The sequence below is a fragment of the Papio anubis genome, chromosome 6 (assembly GCF_008728515.1).
Source record: "Papio anubis isolate 15944 chromosome 6, Panubis1.0, whole genome shotgun sequence".
In the NCBI taxonomy this organism is placed as follows: domain Eukaryota; kingdom Metazoa; phylum Chordata; class Mammalia; order Primates; family Cercopithecidae; genus Papio; species Papio anubis.
This window is the reverse complement of record NC_044981.1, coordinates 159919728-159940127: the sequence shown is the minus strand read 5'-3', so window position 1 is coordinate 159940127 and position 20400 is coordinate 159919728. Positions and strand designations below refer to the sequence as shown.

General features: G+C 38.6%; 1 protein-coding gene across 1 annotated transcript in view; it reads right to left on the bottom strand.

The window, feature by feature from the left end:
* Nucleotides 1–19841, bottom strand: part of QKI (QKI, KH domain containing RNA binding) — a 162949-nt gene extending 143108 nt beyond the window's left edge. Inside the window, 2 exon segments of the mRNA XM_003898381.4 lie at nucleotides 19643–19690; nucleotides 19693–19841. Of these exon segments, the coding sequence (XP_003898430.2) occupies nucleotides 19643–19690; nucleotides 19693–19783 (139 nt within the window). The 5' untranslated portion in view covers nucleotides 19784–19841.
* Between the last annotated feature and the right edge of the window lie 559 nt (nucleotides 19842–20400).

Here is a 20400-nt window from a genome sequence, read left to right as displayed (position 1 = left end):
TGAAATACATGGCATGTGACTAGAAACGTGGCAAATGGATTTCATTAGGCACATCATCTACTAAAATATTAAAAACCAGCAAAATTTTAAATACTTTATAAAATATAAAATGCATGTGCTAAAGGCTTTAATATGTATAAAATTTAACTTTAAACCATCTCTAACACTTAAATAGAATACTCAAGTGTCATTCATCTGAACTAAGCAGGCCAAGCAAAATATCCTATGATTCCAATGTTCTCCTCAATGTCGAAATGGGTGGATAAATTTAAAGCCTGTTCTCTCAAGAGTTGCTTTATAGGCAATTTTCTCCCAGTATCAAGGTCTGCAATTTCCATTTGGCTGCCAGTTTGCGATTAAATTCATCACCTTTATTATAAAAATGTGCTTTACTCCATGGCCTGCTGCACAAGAACTATAAGGAAAACATTTTTCACTGCTACTGGCAAAATCATTCTAAGGCAGCCACCACATTCACTCCGACATTAGCTTCTTCAACCTGATGTAGTAACCTATCCTTCACAGGAGAAATCTGTAACAATTGTGTAACTTACAGAAACTAAATTCTATAGAAATGTCATGCTTTATGTTTTTTGGATAATATGCAACTAATTTACTAAATTCTAGATTCAGTATTATTGTGAATTTGCCGTGGGGGGATAAATCAATGTACAGAATATACTCAAGTTGCAATTTAAAAAAAAAAATCATTTTTAAGTGTTGGATAATGAAGTATCCATCTTTTATTCCATTATTTAAAAGTTAATGGTTTATTTTACAGTTTAATTTACCATCTGTGTAAATAATCAAATACATTTTTATATTAAACTTCTGACTTTACCTTTCTTAACAAGTCACAATACTGGGCGGGGGGAAGTCAGGAAAAAAGTACTTCTCCAATAATAATATTAAAGCTAGTTCCTATGACATATTTAGGAAAACATTACTCATTTGTAAAATTTAATTTTATTAAAGATTACCTATATAATTAACATTTTATTGATTGATTGATTGATTGACTGGAGATGGAGTCTCACACTGTTGCCCAGGCTAGAGTGCAGTGGCGCGATCTCGGCTCACTGCAAGCTCCACCTCCCGGGCTCATGCCATTCTCCTGCCTCAACCTCCCGAGTAGCTGGGACTACAGGTGCCTGCCACCACGCCTGGCTAATTTTTTATATTTTTAGTCGAGTTGGGGTTTCACTGTGTTAGTCAGGATGGTCTCTATCTCCTGACCTCGTGATCTGCCTGCCTCAGCCTCCCAAAGTGCCAGGATTAATATTTATTTTTTAACAAACTTGTCCAGTAAGCTAAAAGTTCAAACATATTTTATTTTCAAGTAAACCTGATATTGTTTAGTTTTTACAAAATCTAGGTAAAAAACTAACTTTCCCAACAAGGTAAGCCCGTCATAAGAGGGATTATCAGATTATATACGGTAATCTGCGAACCTAGAAGAAACTGCCATCTTCCTGCTAGGAAATGATGTGGTCCCTTCCATTCTCAGGCTGGGCATGCCTCTGTTAGAGCAGTTACAGCATTGCAGCTTCTTATTTTCATCACTCTCCATACCATTGTGAGGCTCCTTGAGCACTAGACTATGTCTTACTCATCTCTGTATCCCCTTAGCACCCAGCGAAGTGCTGGATTAAAAAAAAAAAAAAAAAAAAAAAGGTTTGTTGAAAACTAAATTACAGCAGGAGTCAACATCAGTTTTGCTAAGACTATACAGCACACAAGCCACTAAATCAACATTATCAATCACAACCAACCTTTTAAAAAATGAAATAGAATAGAAAAATACTATACTGCATAATAGGTAGTACAGACAAGTATTATTTCACGAAACTTTGAATTGTTGAGTTACATAAATGTGTACGTACATATTTTAAGTTCATAACAAAATGTTTATCCTTATAGATAGCATTTCAAAAGTTCAAGACATGCTACCTTTTGTGGTTCATTCTTTATTTTTGAGACGGAGCCTCACTCTGTTGCCCAGGCTGGAGTGGAATGGCGTGGTCTCAGCTCACTGCAACCTCCACCTCCCGGGTTCAAGTGATTCTCCCGCCTCAGCCTCCCCAGTAGCTGGGACTACAGGTGCCCGCCACCTAATTTTTGTGTTTTTAGTAGAAACAGGGTTTCACTATGTTGGCCAGGTTGGCCTCAAACTCCTGACCTCATGATCCGCCCACCTCAGTCTCCCAAAATGCTGGGATTACAGGTGTAAGCCACCGCGCCCAGCCTGTGGTTCATTCTTATTTTTCTGGTTCATATTTATACTGTTAGAATATATGTACCTGTTATTTAATAATAGTAACACTAACAATCAAAGAGACTCTGAAATCACAAAATCAGACTTCTACTTGAGGATCTTCTTAAATTACCACCACTTGCTCCTATACTTTCACTCTTTCCCCTGTCTCAGGCTTCAAGCCATCTGTCTTTAAATAGCCACAAAGTAATATGTAATATTCAAATGTGGTCAACTTGAGACCTATCTGCAGTTACCATGTAACTAAACAATGTCACTATGACATATCCTATGACATTCAGTTAATGTGGTCCAATTTAAAAATCAAATAAAGTTTCACTTTGATGAAAGTAAAATGTGAAAAAGAAGCCTCTTGTGCCTTTTACCAACGTGTAAAATAAATCAATTTTCCTATAACCTAAAACAAATCTAAGATTTTCTAACTCTGATCTTACTTCCACCTGCGTTTATTACTATCATTCTCTTAAGAGATTCATTTATCTCTCTACTCACTACCCCATTTGGTTATTTTCTTTTACTCAAGATTCACAAAAAAACAACATAAAGTCTTTTCAGACACTTGTCAACTAATCACCAATCAAAATTTAGTCTATTCTAGCCTATAAAACTACAACCTGTACAGAACATCAACACAAACATGTCTAAATATTAGTCTAGCAATCCTTTATCTTACACTTTTATCATACTATTCCAAAGCAAATGACTCAGATCTATAAGGAAGTGGGGAAATAAAGAGACTACTCTAACAAAATATTTTAAATTACTGGCTGACACCTGACACAGGAGGATCACTTGAGGACTTACGTTTAAGACCAGGCTGGGCAGTATCAGGAGACCCTGTCTCTTACAAAAAAAAAAAAAAAAAAAAAAAAAACCACTGTTTTAATTATCCAGGTGTGGTGGCTCACCCCTGCAATCCTACCTCTCTGGAGGCTGAGGCAGGAGGGTCGCTTGAGCCCAGGAGTTAGAGGATGCAGTGAGCTATGATAGCACCACTGCACTCTAGTCTAGAAAGGGTGAAACCCCATCTCTTTAAAAAAAAAAAAAAAAAAAGGATTTTAAATTATTCATATTGTGTAAAACACGGACAGTGAAAACCTTAGGCAAATATACAGTGAACTGTTCCTAAATCTAGATTCACCCTGCTGGAAAATGCTAATGGACACTACCTAGGAGAGACTCTCTTTAGTTTAACCTCAATTTACTGATAATATGACTGTGCATCAGATGCTTGATTATATTCTTATTGGAGGAAGAGTTTAAAATACCCTGGGTAGATATTTCAAGCAACAAAACAGAATTAAATTAATAAGACCCAAGGATCCACAGGTCTTTAACAATCCCCTAAAATTTCCCATAACGTATCCTCAAAACTAGTACCAAGAAGAAAAGAAAGAAAAACCAAGTAATTTCAGAAAATGCTCAGTTAAACCAAGTTAACTTTCTTGACTGCAAATCCTGGAGACCTAACATGGCAACACATTCTGAATTCATGGAAGGAGTGTACAGAACTTCCTGGACTACAGAACCCTTCTTTTCTCAGACTACCTCAGGAAACCAGTATTCCATGGAACACACTTTTCAAACATTAACCTAAAGCCTCCCTTGTTCAGAGTTAAATTAGCAGGTTTTGTTCTCTCACTTCCAACCTAACCTATGCTTTTTCAAGCCATCAGAGTAAAAAGCAAACTGGGAAGACGGAGAAAAGAAGGCATACTGGTAAAAACTATGCCATACTATCTAGACCAAAATATGCTGGCAACTAATCTATCCTTTAGAGCTTAGACCCATCAGCTCAAGAATTCACACACTCACTAATCCAGATGTACCTCTTCCTCCATGCTCCTGGATCAATTCATAAGACCATACAATCACCTACATATACAGAAAAAAACTAAAACACATGGCTTCATAATAAAAGCTAAGTAAAATCCAAATGCACTAGGCAAACAAAAAAATAAAAAGCCAAATTAAGCCTATAGATAAACAATAGCTAAAATAAAAAGTTAGGTAGTAAGATACCCCTCTTCTCCAAAAAACTAAAGAAGCAAGAGAGTCAAAGTCAAGAAAAAGTAACATCTGAAAATGAAGGGAAGGGAAGGGAAGGACAGCAGCAAGCATAGCAATCTCCCACATTAATACACCACTCTATAATGTAATGCCTGTACAGGATAGAGATAAGAAAACCTGGACTAAAAACAAAAATATGGAGGCAGATAAAGGAAAACGCTAAGACAAAAGGTATAAAAAGCTCCAACAGAGAATTATTTACCTCCCTACTCAGAATGTTCCCACATTCAAGAACACTGTTCCCTGTGTCTAGAACACCACTCCCTTACCTGTTCTCTACTTCAATCCTATCTGTCCTTCAAGAGCCAGGTGACATTTTACTTCTTCTACTGAAACATTCCATAGCCTCCTCAGCCTAAAGCACCCTCTTTAGCACCAGTCTTTAGTCTTCTTGGTATGTTTATATTTCCTTTGTTACTTTTACTTTTACATTCTTTACAACTACTGACATAACTTGAAGAAATGAACTTGAAGCTTTAGTGTACCCCTCATAATATCCCACACATATTAATAGCATACAACCAAATAGCCTAGAATAGAAAAGTTTCAATTAAGTATGTTAAATCACTAAAAACTAATATGTGAAATATGCAATTCTAACATTATTCAAAAATCACATGTTGCATCCTAACAACCATTTTCTACTGCAATGCAACATAAAATGCTTATTTCAGATTAACTGCATTGCAAAAATAAGAATTTGGTATTCATAATGCCCAGTTACAATACTTTGTAACTCAAGGCTTTTAAAAAAGTAACTTCTAAAGCCACTTAATGCTATCATTACACACATTTCCTGAAAGCAAAGTGGCATGTCCAACAGATTAGTTAAGTAAACTATAATATACCTCGACAGCATGAAATATATTACTATAAACATTATATCTGCAAAGAATATCAAAGGGCAAGGAAAAATGCTCATGATGTAATTTTTTTAAAAAACCCGTAATTTCAATTTTGCTACATCCATAAACACTGGTTGGGGGGACCAGAAGGAAATACTAAGAGCAGCTATCAGTGAATGATGAGCACTTTTAACTTTTTAATTGATACATTTTAGTTTTTCCCAATGAGATAAGGACTATGTCTTACGATAAATGTGAAGTTATTTATAACAGTTTTTTAGGATTACTGAAAGAAATTCAAGCTTCTCATACTCTCTAACAACTATAAGAAACAATCTTAAAATGTACAAACAAAATTGGCCATCACTATATTTCCCTGAAAAGAAGTAATTCCCATTAAGGTTCAAAGACAAGGTGCTATACACTATCTCTGTGCCCTCACCACTGCCTCTCCCAGGACTGAAAGAAGTTACAAATCATGCTACCACCAAAGATGAACTGAAAATGTGTGGCTCAATCTCCAATTCTCTACATTTTGGGAATAACAGAAAAGGAAAAACGTGGGGCTAGGGAGCAGGGACTAAAATGCAAATTATTATCAGTTACAAAGGTGGCAAAGTCAATCTCTTCCTCCCTGGTTCTCTATATAGAAACAAGACAAATTATCTCCTGTACAGAGTTCAATTTCAAGTCATTGAAGGCAAGAGTATTTTAAATTGCCTTGACAGTTGCAAAAAAAAAAAAAAAAGCTCAATATAACTGAACTAGGAAAATATAACTTAAATACACTAAATAAAAGTACACGTCTGAATCACATCTAAGAAGGAACTTAAACGAGCAGTATTTCTTCAACAATTGCAAAGCATATGTTAAAGCAATCTATGTAGTATTTACCTACCAAAAAAACTAACAAAGTATGTCGTAATGCTATAAACTATAATAAAAAGTGAGATAAGATTATCTTTCTACTGCTGATAATTTTTTATTACTATGATAAAACTATGATCCCCAAAAGAACTTTCTCTTCATATAACATATAGTAAACTATGACACATTTTCTTGATTTATTTTAATAAACAAACTGCCTGGTTAAAGACTTTATAATTACACAGAAAATGTACAAACAGGATACCTCTCAATGTAAGTGACTCAGTCACCCACCAAAATAAAAACCTTTCAAACAACTGAGCTATAAAGGCAGAAACTATTTCGGAAAATAGCTGCAATGAATCTGATGTCCTAAACTAGTTACATTTAATACGGTCAACATACCAACATATAGTCTCTTAAAGAGACACGTTCTTTAAAGAACTATCACAACTTTTTCACATGCCAATCAAAATATTCCATTCAGTAACTGTTATTTGTCATATTCCTGAGCAACTCCTCCCCTACAATTTAAAGAACATTTTCCTATTCTGGCAAAAGGGTTATTTCTCAACACATTTTAATCACTAAGTGCTCTCTTTTGTGTACTAATATCCCCATCTGCTGGAACATAAGTTCCTTACTACTAAAAGTTCTTAATGACAACAAGTTTGCAGTAGAGATTTTGCAACTACTAAGAAATACAATTTTAAGACTTAGGTTCTACCTATGAGGTCTCCCCCACTTCATATGACTTTAAAAGCTTTAAAGATCTATCTATATTCTTTTATTGATACTATTCAGAAGAATTCGCTCAATTGAAACATCTTGCCTGTCATATTCTTTTTTCCCTACCCTTCGTGCTTAAGATACAAAGCATTAGTATAAACAACCATCTCCTTGTAAGTTATCTTTCTGGATCACATTGCCATAACACACACACACACACACGCATGCACCTGACTTTAAAACATATTTGTATTTTCCATTTCTGCTGAGCATAAGGTAAAAGCTAGTAGAAGCAGTAAGTACAACAAAAGAACACAGCTAATAAATGACAGCATCAAAAAGTCAAAAATAAGATTTAGTAGAAATTAAAACTTGGTATACACAGAATGAGGGTCCCCCCACCAAAAAAAAAGGAAAATAATTGTCATCAACCAGAAGAATGGGTCACTGGCTATATCTATTATTGGTAACATGTCTAAAACAAATTTAAAAAAAAAATTTTAAGATAGTTTTACTATTAGTAATATTATTAATTTTGTTATTTTGAAAGTATTTTCCTTAATATCGTAGAATAAAACAAATAAGTATGTCACCATCAAGAACAACATTAGGTTAGCTGTGGTCGGCAAAAAAAAAATAAAGACATGACTATAAAATTAACAATGTTAAAACTGAATTGAAAATATAAAAATGAACGAATGAATTTTAAAATCAATATTGTCCATAGAAAATGGCTCAGAAGTAATCACATTCTGAGAGTAATGAACATGTTTAGCATCTAAATTCAAGTACTTCATACCAATCCTATTGGAGAAACGGCCAAGTCTAGCTCCAGAACAGGCAAGGCAGGCAAGGCACAAGGGGAGCTTGGGGCCTAACGTTGCCCCAGAAAGCAAGTAGGAGTTCAACAGACACAGAAGCCAGTTTAATTATCAATGGCTAAAGCTGTAATAATTTTAACATCAAAATTAATTATAGTTGACTTAAGTACATTGAATCTATGAAATCCATGAGTCTACAATGATGACTAGAAAAAAGAGAAAAAATTCATTGGTCTCCATTTGAGGCAGCCAGCAAACCAACACTTTACTTTGAGAACCAAATAATAATAAGCAGCAGCATATATCCGGCTTGCCCGATTAGAAATTTACTCCAAAACAGAAATGTATTTCCATGTTGGTGTGAGAAAGCTGTACCTTTCAAAGGATGCCAAGTAATTGCAGAAAGAATGGCCGAATTAAAATATCATCATGGTGCAAGCTCTAATGAAACTGATTCAGGCAAAAAACTGGTTAAAACCATGGTGTGAATGTTGATGGGGCACCCTTCGTTGATGGGGCACCTTCTGGTTCCAAGAGGAAAAAAAACAAAAAAACGACCTTTAAAGTACAAGGATTCATCTATCACCACTCTAATCCAGCTATCAATCTTTCCTTCTCTGAAGGCAGAACCAGTTACTGTGCCTCCTGATGTGATATAACATAAAGTACACAGCAGCACCTATGACGTCCTCTAGTGGAAGATGTTATACTTGAACCTACTTTAGATCTAGCTTCCAATGTAATAGATACATAGCGCATAAAGGAAAAAGTCCTAAACAAGTTAAATCAATGCCATTTAAAAAAAAAAAAAAAGAGATGGTTCTATATTTTAAAAAGTGTAACAACCAGATTTAATGAGTGGTGTTGAGAAAGATTCTGGTTTGGACAATCCAGCTATAAAGAATATCTGTGGGCCGGGCGCGGTGGCTCAAGCCTGTAATCCCAGCACTTTGGGAGGCCGAGATGGGCGGATCACGAGGTCAGGAGATCGAGACCATCCTGGCTAACACAGTGAAACCTCGTCTCTACTAAAAATACAAAAAACTTAGCCGGGCGAGGTCGCAGGCGCCTGTAGTCCCAGCTACTCGGGAGGCTGAGGCAGGAGAATGGCGTGAACCCGGGAGGCGGAGCTTGCAGTGAGCTGAGATCCGGCCACTGCACTCCAGCCTGGGTGACAGAGCGAGACTCCGTCTCAAAAAAAAAAAAAAAAAAAAAGAATATCTGTGGATCCACTAGAGAAATCTGAAAATGGACTGGTTATTACATCATCTGTAGGATTAACCCATCCTGTTCAGTGTAATGTCACTATGTAGGGAAGTGTTAATTTTTAAAGATACACAAATATGTATCTCTCTTCGGATAGAATGTCAAGATATCTCTCATTTACTTAAAATAACTAAATACAAAAATTAATACAATTAAATTTTAAAAGTCCACATCGAACTTGGTAAAACATATTTAATCGATCTCTGAAACTGGGACAAAATTTTCTTCAAGGCAAATTAATTCAAGAACTCCAAAGATTCTCTCCAAGAGTCTCTTCAATTGTCTTTAGCTCATATAGAAATGAAAGCTCAATTCTTTAACTAAAAATTGGGCTGACAGCTAAACAAATGAGCCCCACATGTTCTCCATCTTTCAGAATGAATACACTAATCTGTAGGTAAGGAAAAGAAAGACTTGTTTCTAGTTAAAACACACTTTAAAAAATCTTTAGAGTTTAAAATACAGAACACTCAATATAAATATTTTTATTAATACTATTTTGAGAAAATATCACTATTCAAAAAATTTTCCTAATGGGTTAACCACATATATAATAGTTTGACTCTTCACACTTCATCCAATGTCTACTTTAAACCCATATATATTCTACACATTCTCAGTTTATGCACAAAGAGTTCATTCTGACACCCCCAAATAATCCAAGCCTTAAAGATTCCCTACAACCTTCAGAATAAAATTCAGACTATGTATTCTGGCCTTCAAGGCCCATCACAATCTAGCCCTAACCTGGTCTGCTTTCTGTAGTCTCTCTTAATTCCCACTACTTCTATCTATGCATTTGCCATTTCAACTAACTAAATCCGTACCTATTTCCTAAGCCTTGCCCATCACCATGGTGCTGGCACTGCTGTACCTTCCCTTCTCCTGGAACATCCTCCACCTTCCCATTCACCTCATTAAATCATACCAACTGTTAATACCAACTCAGGTTCCACTTCTCAAATAAACATAACTAGATAGTTCAGCTCAAAGTGACATCCTCTAAACTACCAGAGTGTTAGTAGTGATTCTCATGCACATAAAAACTAGCTGAACCTACATGGATACATTACCTTTCTTTTTCTTTTCTCATCCTCTAAAAGCTGCTTTGCTTATCTAATTGTTTACCCTATCATAAACAATTTTAAAATGTTGATAGACAGCAGATGATACAGGCCGGGGGCAGTGGCTAACACCTGTAATCCCAGCACTTTGGGAGGCTGAGGCAGGCATATTACCTGAGATCAGGAGTTTGAGACCATCCTGGATAACATGGTGAAACCCTGTCTCTACTAAAAATACAGCAATTAGCCAGGTGTGGAGGTGTGCACCTATAATCCCAGCTACTGGGGAGGCTGAGGCAGGAGAATCGCTTGAACCTGGGAGACAGAGGTTGTAGTGAGCCAAGATCCAGCACCCGGGCGACAGAGCAAGACTTAAAAAAAAAAAAAAAAGCAAGCAGGTGCTGCTGCTACTTTATAGTATGAGAGGCTCTTCTGAATACCCATCAACTTCAGAGTATTTGGATTTCAGGTTGGCAGGGCAGTTAATAATTTCATTCACAGATGAAGAAGCTTGAGGTTCAGAGAGATTAGTTACCTAGCCCAAGATCGCCAAACTAGTTAATTGCAGAGTCATGATTAGATCCCAGGTCTACGGTCCAAGAATGCTTACCACTTCACCACAGGGTCTCATTAGCATATGCACAAAAACATAAATTTCATCTTTATGCTGGCTCACGCATGTGCACGCGCACACACACAGAGTTAAAACTTGAATACTCTCATGATAACGGGGCATCACTGCAACCACGGTAGAATCAGCGACAATAGACAATTAGGTGCAGTTTCAGGGTAATTTTTTCGATCCCAGTTTGAAATTTTTTTCTTAAAAAAATGTATTCACCTGTCATGTAACAACTATATCAAAGGGATACAATTACTGTAACACAGCAAAGAACTGTGGATTACGTTTAATTTGTTTGAATTATTTGAAATGAGCAATCATCCTCCAGATGCTGGCATCAGGAATATGATGTGGTGGCTACTTGGTGCAGCACCGTTTCCATTCAATTCATAACCATGCACCTCATGGGTGTCACTCTCCAGTTATCTACCTGATACATTACTGGGCTGTTTACCCCAGGCTGATCTAAAACTGATACAAGTATACACTCCTGACTTGAATCACTTAGCAATAGTATACTTCTCTATTAAATCACCGAATCAAAAATGTTTCCTCTTCAGTAGTTAGTAAAAATAATAGCAGCAACAATTTTTACTACATTATTCAAAAAACTGAGGCTCTAGTCTTTGCTTACAAAGAAGTGAATGAGCTGAAATTCTCTAAAAATGCCTTTCTCGCTTTTAGCCTTTTAATTAGTTATCATTAAAAATAAATTCTAGTTCTAAGAATTTGACCATCATTTGTTCAAAACCAGCATATCACAGAATTAGCAAAAAACCATTTGCTTTTTCTTCTTTACCTTCACAACTTGAGGCAACAGCAGCAGCTTTTTAGCATATGGAAATATTCCAGGTTTTTCCCTCCAGTTCCCCTTGTGGAGAGGCATGCCACACAATGGAACAGAGGGGAGAAGTGAGTGTCTCGCTCCAGCTCTGCTGCTAACTTGTCCTGAGACACAGGCAAGTCACAACCGCTTCAGGTCTTAGTCTCTGCACCTATGAGAAGCCCCCAACTCTCAGGAAACCTGCAGCTCTAAAACACAATTCTTTGATACAATCTGCAAGGTAATTTTGAGACCCTGTAAAATTATGACATTGAAGAGTTTACGAAAAGGTCCCAAATTTTATTTGTTTTTGAGATGGAATCTCACTCTGTCGCTCAGGCTGGAGTGCAGTGACACAATCTCCTCCCTGCAACCGCCGCCTCCCAGGTTCAAGCAATTCTTCTGCTTCAGCCTCCCAAGTAGCTGGGACTACAGGCACACACTACCATGCCCGGTTAATTTTTAGTAGAGACAGGGTTTCACCATACTGGCCAGGCTGGTTTCGAAATCCTGACCTTGTGATCCGCCTGTCTCGGCCTCCCAAAGTGCTGGGATTACAGGTGTGAGCCACCTCGCCTGGCTCGGTTTCAAATTTTAAAATTGTATGTTTGTTTTTTTACCATGCATTTTCCTACTTCTACTCTTAAAATGTACTATTATTTTGTTGCTTTTTCCTATGTATTTCAAACTAAAATCAGCTTAAAAGCCAAGGGCTCCCCAGTGATTTGCTACTGACCAGATCAGGTCCAGTTTCCACAATGACCTCTCCTGCACTAAAGCAAAAGCAAGGTGCTTACTTAAGGCTTGCTACTTATTCAATCCCCGGGCCAACCAGATATTTCATCATTTTGAAAACCTTTCTCAGCTGGAACCTAACCAGCCCCAGTACTCACAAAGCCCAGCTCACATTCACCGCATGTCTCCACTTACAGATATAAATGCCTACACACACATGCCCTTTACTTACATTGTGGCCATAATGTGGAGCCACTTAAGGATGTAACTGCACTTCAATGTTTTATTCTATTTTATTTTTTTAAGAGAGGGTCCCACCGTTGCCCAAAGTGGAGTGCAGTGGCACGATCATAACACTGCAGCCTTGACCTCCCAGGCTCAAGCAATCCTCGCACCTTAGCCTCCCAAGTAGCTGGGGTTACAAGCACAAGCCACCACACCCGACTAATGATGTTCTTTCTGATACTTCAATATCTGTTTATCTGCTAAGCAGAATATGACACATTCTGCTTATAATAAATAATGTGATCGAAATCTTACAATCAATTCATTTCCCCAACCTCAAAATTTAGTTCTATAAAAATATTAGACTAATACATGAAGCAACTTTTTGAACATATTTTGTTAGACTTGATAGGATTGCTGGATTTTCAAACTAGTTTCCACATCAAGAAACTGAAGACGAAAACATTAAGTGCAGTCCTTTTCTTGCTAATTACAAGAATTCTAGATAAATCAGTTCTGCAATATATTTTTTAAAAATTCATCACAGACTTTCAAACACTGTTACTGCTAAAGCACAGTAATAGACATTTTAGAAATAAAAGAGCTGGCCACACGTGGTGGCTCACGCCTGTAATCCCAGCACTCTGGGAGGCCGAGGTGGTCAGATCACAGGGTCAAGAGTTCAAGACCAGTCTGGCCAACATGATGAAACCCTGTCTCTATTAAAAATACAAAAAACTGGCGGGCGCCTGTAATCTCAGCTACTCAGGAGGCTGAGGGAGGAGAACTGCTTGAACCCAGGAGGTGGAGGTTGCAATGAGCCGAGAGCACGCCATTGCACTCCAGCCTGGGTGACAGAGTGAAACTCCGACTAAAAAAAAAAAAAAAGAAAAAAGAAATAAAAGAACTAAGTTTCAGCTAAGTGAAAGCTTCAATTTATCAGTTTTCTAAGTAATGGCACTGTTTAAAATTAAAGACACACCTGAGTTTAAAAACATAGCTATTTGTGTTAAATGACAATCAGCTACATATGATTATACTCAGCTTCTGAAGTCACTCAAATACAGTCTTTATCCTGAACACACCAAAGCAGCACCTAGGGACAAGAAATCATTCCTATCTATTGTGCCCTGCATGGAGTACAAGAACTATATAGATATATATGGACTTTTAAAAGGGTAACTAACAGGGTGGGCAAAGTTTACCTAAATAATTCCATAAATGCCAAAATTTTCCAAGAGCTAAGATAAGCACTGGTAGTTTTTCTCTGCTTATGAACTGATACCCTTTGGTATAAGGACTGACAAGAAACTATACTGCTTAAGCAAAGCAATTTTATCTTTCTAAATCTCCTTCCCAATAATAACAGTAAAGTAACATTAAGCACCTTGACAGCAAGTACTACAAATAACATGACATTTTTTTAAGTTATTTTTAAGAAAAAATACAAATGTCTTTTCTTCTAAGGGCATAAAACTATCAACAATCACACAACTGCTTCATTTCCTAAAATTATTAGACACTATTTCTAATGTCACCTCTGGATTTTCATTTTTTCAAACCATGTGCACATACCTTATCTTTAAGAAACTAGAAATCAAAAAAAGAGGTAAGATGTAACATGTTTAATTCAACAAGCATCTGAGAAGTGTATGCCAGGTTTTAAGGTAGGCACCTTCAAGAAAGTAATTTTAAGAGGGCAGACAGGCAATAACATTCCAATGCTAACTATAATGATCACTCCACAGAAGGGAGTACCTAACACAGACTCAGGTTGTAAACAAATTTCTTAACAGTCCCACTAACATAACAAACTATATTCACTATAAAAGTTTATTGTTAGTTGTGCTTCTCTGTTAAGTAAAAATATAACTGTAAAACATCAAATAATCTAGCTATTTTGGGCCCAAAATTGATATGCCAATTTTCAAAAGGGGTATAAATATTCCCTAAAAGTTATCATTAAGGGTAAACAACACATTATTGCACTTAAAATTCACATTAAGCTGTCTTAATGTCAAATAGAGGAGGGATTGGAGGGAAAAAATGAAGTCCCGTTGATCATGTAAATAAAAAGCTAGTATATATCTCTGTGACCTCCTAACACAGGCCCACTCACCACTCCCCATCCCATGGCCTTAAAATAGAACCTTGGATATGTTCATAACAGCTGACATACCAATAGCAGAAACTTGCTCAGTGGGCTGCCTTTTAAGTTATCAACAAACAAAAACCCACAATGTCATAGCATTTTCCATCTCCAACAGAGAAGAGCAAGTTTTGCTTACAACTGCAACATCAAACAAATAAATCAAACACATGTATTAGCTACACTGAATTTCTCAAGTAAATTAAACTGTAGTTCCAGTCAGTTTATAAAAAGTTGCTCCTATGATCACACTGGTGTAATTCCCTTGATATAAAAACCAAACCAAACTGTAAAAAAAAGGGAAAAAAAACCCACACACACAAAAAAGCCCTTACATGTCTAAGTATATTGGCCTCAAAAAAAAAAAGAATCTGAATCATGCTTCTGTGAAGGCCAGGTCAAAGCAAGAGGGTTTTATTATACTTCACTTCTTTCATCACAGAAATCTATTTCCCTGAAAAAGGAAACCAAAAACCATTCGCTCTTATGAGAAACTGACCAATTTCAATCAGCTCCAGGACAGTGACAGTGACTAGTGAAGCATTAACAGAAATATAATGTGCATAAAGCATTTAAGAAGTCAAATTAACTTGATTTAACTTGACATTCTCAGTCATTTAAGAAAAAGTGTTCATCCCAAATACGCTAGTCAATGTGACTAGCAAAGAGACCTATTTCCATCAACTCAACTGTGTTACAGTCGGATACAACTTTTACTACAAAACATGCAAACTGGATACAGTTTACAAAGGAAACACCTTCCACCTACAGGGAAATTTAGCTTTAAAAGTACAGAATGAATGTCTAATAAATGACCCATAATGATACAACTGATCTTTCCCATGACTGCCAATATATAGCTGCTGACACCTCCTGGGTGAGAAAAGATAATGGAAAGAAGTGATTATAAATAGTAGCTTCCTTCTTACTACAACTAATTCAAGGGCTGTGTACAGAAGCAAAATCCTAAAGAGGAGATTATTTCACCTTAAAATCTGTTTGTTACAGATGATGATTACTGACAACAATAATTGCTTCTTCAGACAAAAAGAAAAACTTTTTTTAAGAAATCTCTATAGCAAGAGTTCTCTCAATACCAACAACCACATAATTCTTAAGTCAAAGCTTTTGTAAATGAATTCTCAGGAAAAAAAAAAAATGATGGCAAGAAAACCTTATGATACATCCAATAACAAAGGCAAACAAAGTGAAAATAAACATTAACATGAAAAAATATCAACTAAGCAAGTTTTAACAAAATATTTTTACTCATATATTTAAAGGAGAGGGAGCAGGCAGGGTACAAACTAAACCGAGGTCAGACAGAAAGTTTATTATAAACACAAAAAGATCATCAGAAAACGAAAATGTATTTTTCAAATCAGTAATAAGGCATTCTAATGCATCTGCTCTTTTTCTGAGCCACACACTAATTTTTCTGATATCCACAATAAAAAGATTTAGACTGTCCTTCCTCATTATACATTTTTTATTTCCATATCAGCAGCTTTAACCCCTCCTCCATCTAAAAAACTGAAAACTCAAAATCTGCTTTAAAAATACTAGTTCTCCATTTTCCCCTAATACAGGATTGCTAAGTCTGACTGTACTCTTCACCTTCTCAATTCTAAATTACAAAACTTTATTAAAACAATTTGCATTCAACTACTGTTGTTTCATTTTCATGACAAAAAAAGTTTGTTTTTTAAAAAACTATATACTAACTGCTCTAAGGGTTCAGTTGAAAACTTCTCTCTAAAGGTAGAGCAGTTTAAGACCTAGGTTTTATGTGTAATCCTATGATCATCTCTATCTTCAATGAAAGGTTTCAAACTCAAGTTTATGTCCTTTATATGACGGGCCCAACCCAATACGTATTCATAACTTTAACAAACAACCGTGTTGAAGATACTTGAGTGGAAGAGCTGGCACACACACCCCCACCACCAGCAACAGCAAAAAACAAAACAAAAACAAAAACAAGCAGTAAAACAAAAGGACTGTCCACAATCAAGATACAGGCTAAAGGTTAACTTGGCAAGGAATTAAAATACTTATTCTAAAACATCCAAATCTTAATCGATTAACTAGGAAAACCAGCACACTTAATCCTCAAATTTGCAACTAGCCAAATGGAAATTCTTAGGCTGACAAGTTAATTTTGTAAAAGCGTATTCTTTGAAAAATATTTTAAAATAAAAAATTTAAAATCTCATTTAAAATTCCTAATTATCAGAAAATCCATCTACCCTAAGTACGATGTTAACTTCATTAAACCAATCACTAAAGTAAAATTTTTAGTAAATTTTATCTAAATTTAAAAGTAATTTTTCGACAAAGCATTATAGGCAAAAAAAAAAAAAAAAAACAACCAAAAAAGTAATGCCTAACCAGAAACAAAAGTCATGATTAATTTGTTTTGAACAATGACAAACCACAAAGGGGTAAAGCACAAGATGCCAAATTTCACAATTAAATCATCTAGAAAAAAAAAAATGTGATGGACTTCAGAAACCAATATTTTTCTTAAATCAAATTAAGTTTATAATAAGACTAACAATTACAGGAAGCAGCTTATTCCACACTAAGGAATAGCCCTTTTTCCTGCATGTTTGTACTGGTCTGATAAAAAACAATCAAGCTTCCTTGTCATTATATTGCCCATTTTAAACATACTATATGTCATACAGAAGCAATCTTTACACTGGGGAGTTGACAAGGCAAAAACTAAAGACAGAGTAAGATGAGAGATGGAGTAAACTACATTAAAAGGGGAAGGGGAAACAAACATTATCTAAGCGATATCATAGTGATCTCCTACATTTAAAACGCAAATGAGAACTATTTCCAACCAGAGAGAAATAAGCCTTTGTTAGAGATAATGACATAATTAACATTTCTGGATTTGAAAGATTAAAAATTATTAAAGCCTAAGGTTGGAAACTTGATAACAAGGAATTAGCTCTAAATTTAGAGATTTTAGATCAACACAAAAGCACAAGAAGCCTTTTAAAACTAAAGAAACTCAAAAGTATGCAGTTTTTTAAATAGTATACATAAGGTGAAAGTATTTTCACATTTTTGGAATCTCCTATAGTCTTTGAATTCAACATTTCAAGAATACAATTTAATTTTAATTAACCCTAAATATCGTCAAGGCCTATTTTCATTTTATCGTCGATAAAGGATTTCTTCTAAACAACTGCACTCAAGAAAAAAAACTTTCACCAGAAATTGTTACTAATACTACTAAAACTTTAACTTAACCTAAATATGCCAAGGAGAAAATATTAAGAGTGTTACTTTTGAAACGTCATGAAGTTGTGCTAATAATTTTAAGGAAAGTGTTTTCAATGTTCGAAAACACTATATAAACACATGATGACAAATCAAATAATCTATAATTTAAGTTTCAACTAAATTTAATATAGGTCAGATTACTGAGTATGTTACACATTTGGTTCCAACCATTTCCATGGTTAAAAAATAACTGGCGCCCCTTAGCGCTCACATTTGGAAATACTCAATTTAAGAGTTCCAGCAATTTTTTTTTTTTTTTTTTTTGACATTCCAGAAAGTTTTCTGCCTCCACAATCTTTCAAATGCCAACACAAATAGGAAAAGCAGAACCCTTTAAAGGGACAGCTCAAGTTTTCTCTGGAGCAACTTGAAATTAACAGATTTGCTGTTCCAACAGTGGAAAATGCCCATTTCAATGCTGGTGAGTGCTGTATGTTTAACATATGGAAGCAAAACGACGAGAAAGCCGTAACACCTAACCATTTTCTACTTTTAAGTTGTTTCTTTGACTTTCAAGACAATAAAACTCCAGGGATTTTTCTTTAATCATCTTTTTATCATGGAAACATTTCCGGCCTTTTGTTCTCTAATGACATTCCAACTCCCCAAGCTTCAAACTCCTGTTCCCCGACTCTATTTTTAAAATCTCGAAATTCTTGCGAAAAATCTAAACTCCATTGTTCATCTCTTCAACCTACAGTTTTCAGTTTCCTTTACACAGTCCTCCGGTGATGCCTCTGAGCAGGAAAAAAAACAAACAAACAAACAAAAACTCCTGGCTAGTCGATTTTCGAAACACTTTTTTGTGGTCATTTTTTTTTTCTCTAGGCGTCCACAGAAACCCACAGCTACTAGAAATTAATACTCCAGATACTGCTATGAGAACTTCTTAAGGAAATTCCAGAGTTGGTCAACATTAATCTTCTTGTCATTCTTCGCTCCCCACAGCGTTCCATAAAGCTTTTTGAAAACTTCGGCTCAATTTTATTTCGCCCTTTCCAAACGTCTCGATTCCCTGTCCTACAAACTCGGGCGGCTGCGTCTCCGGGAGCAAACCCTCCGCCCAGGTTCTTCCTAACTCAGGCTGCGCTCCGATCTGTCATCGCGTTATTTCGCACTCCACCCCCCCCCCCACCCCCGAAAAGTGAAGTTCAACTCCCTAACAGTTCTCGCTTCCCCAAACAAAAGGGAAAAAAGTGCTTTTCGCCGTCACTTCGTCCTCCTTGTCGGCTACGCCAGCATAATTTCGGTCTCCTATGGAATTTCTTTAAACTAACGAGCCCCACTCTGACTTCCACTTAGTATTTACCAGCTGCACCAACTCCCCAAGCACGAAACCCCGCTTTAGTCCTCATGGGAGGGGGAGAGCTCCCGAACGCGGGGCAGCGGGGGTCCGCGCAGAGCAAGCTCAGGAGGTCGAGGAGAGGAGCGGGGCCCGCGCCGGGGACACGCGCGTCCTCCAGGCCGGCGGCGCGGCGTGGGCCTGCTCTCGGGAGGGCTTGGCGAGGACCACCGAGCCCGCGCAGCCCCCGCTGGCCTCTCGGAAATGTGACCGCCAAACCCAGAGGGGCCGCAGGGTTCGCCCCGCAGCCCTCCGCAGCGCACAAACTTGGGCGCCAGCGGCGCGGGGTCCCGGGCCGGGCAGGGGGCGTCCGGCCCCGGCGGGTCCACCCCGGCCCGCCCGCCCGCCCGCCCGCCGCCGCCGCCGCAAGCCCGGCCCGGCGCCTCCTTTAGTGCCCTCCCGCCTCCCCAGTTCCCCGGGCGCTGTCCCGCCTGCCGTGGACCTCCTGCCCTCCCCACCATCCCAAGGCCGGGGACTGGGCCGGAGCTGGGGCCCCGGAGACGCCTCACCTTCGTCCAGCAGCCGCTCTAGGTGGTTGAAGATCCTGCAGAAGTTAGTAGCCGCCTCATGAGCTTCTTGTCGTTCATCAGCTGCATCAGGTAATCTGGGGTGGGCTTCGGCTTCTCCTTCGTTTCCATTTCCCCGACCATATTCCAGGCTCCGCAGCTCACTCCGCCCGCCGCCGCCGCCGCCGGAGAGGAGGGAGGGGCGAGCCTCACTGCGGGCCGCTCGGGACCCGGCGCGTCCTGCCCGCCGCTCCCGCTCTGCTCCTGCGCCGAGCCCGGGCGGCCGGTACCGGCGCTCGCCCGCCCCCGTGGCACTCCTCCGCCTGGGCCCGACGCGCCCCAGCCGCCGCCAGCTCTCGGCCGCCTGGCTCGGCTGGGCCCTCACGAGGCTGCGCGGCGGGAGGCGGGTCTCGGCTGGCCGAGTGCGGGCGAGGGCGCGGGCCGCTGGCGCCGGACGCAGGGAGCCGGGGCCGCCGTCGCTGGCTGGCCGCGCCTGCCACGCCTGCGCCGCGGCTCGGGGCTTCTCTGCTGGTCCTCGCCGCGGCGCCTCTGCCGCTGCCGCCGCTTCCGACTGCGCTCCTCCTTCCTCCTCCTCCCTCCTCCTCCTCCTCCTCACCACTTGGCGGCGGAGCCTCGCCTGCCCAGGCGTGGTGCGCTGCCAGCGGCGGCGCAGCATGGGTGGGAGGGGCGGCGGCGCCGGGAGGGCCGGGCGGCGGTGGGCGCAGGCGTTTGCACCCGCCGGCGCGCGCTCCGCTGCCCGA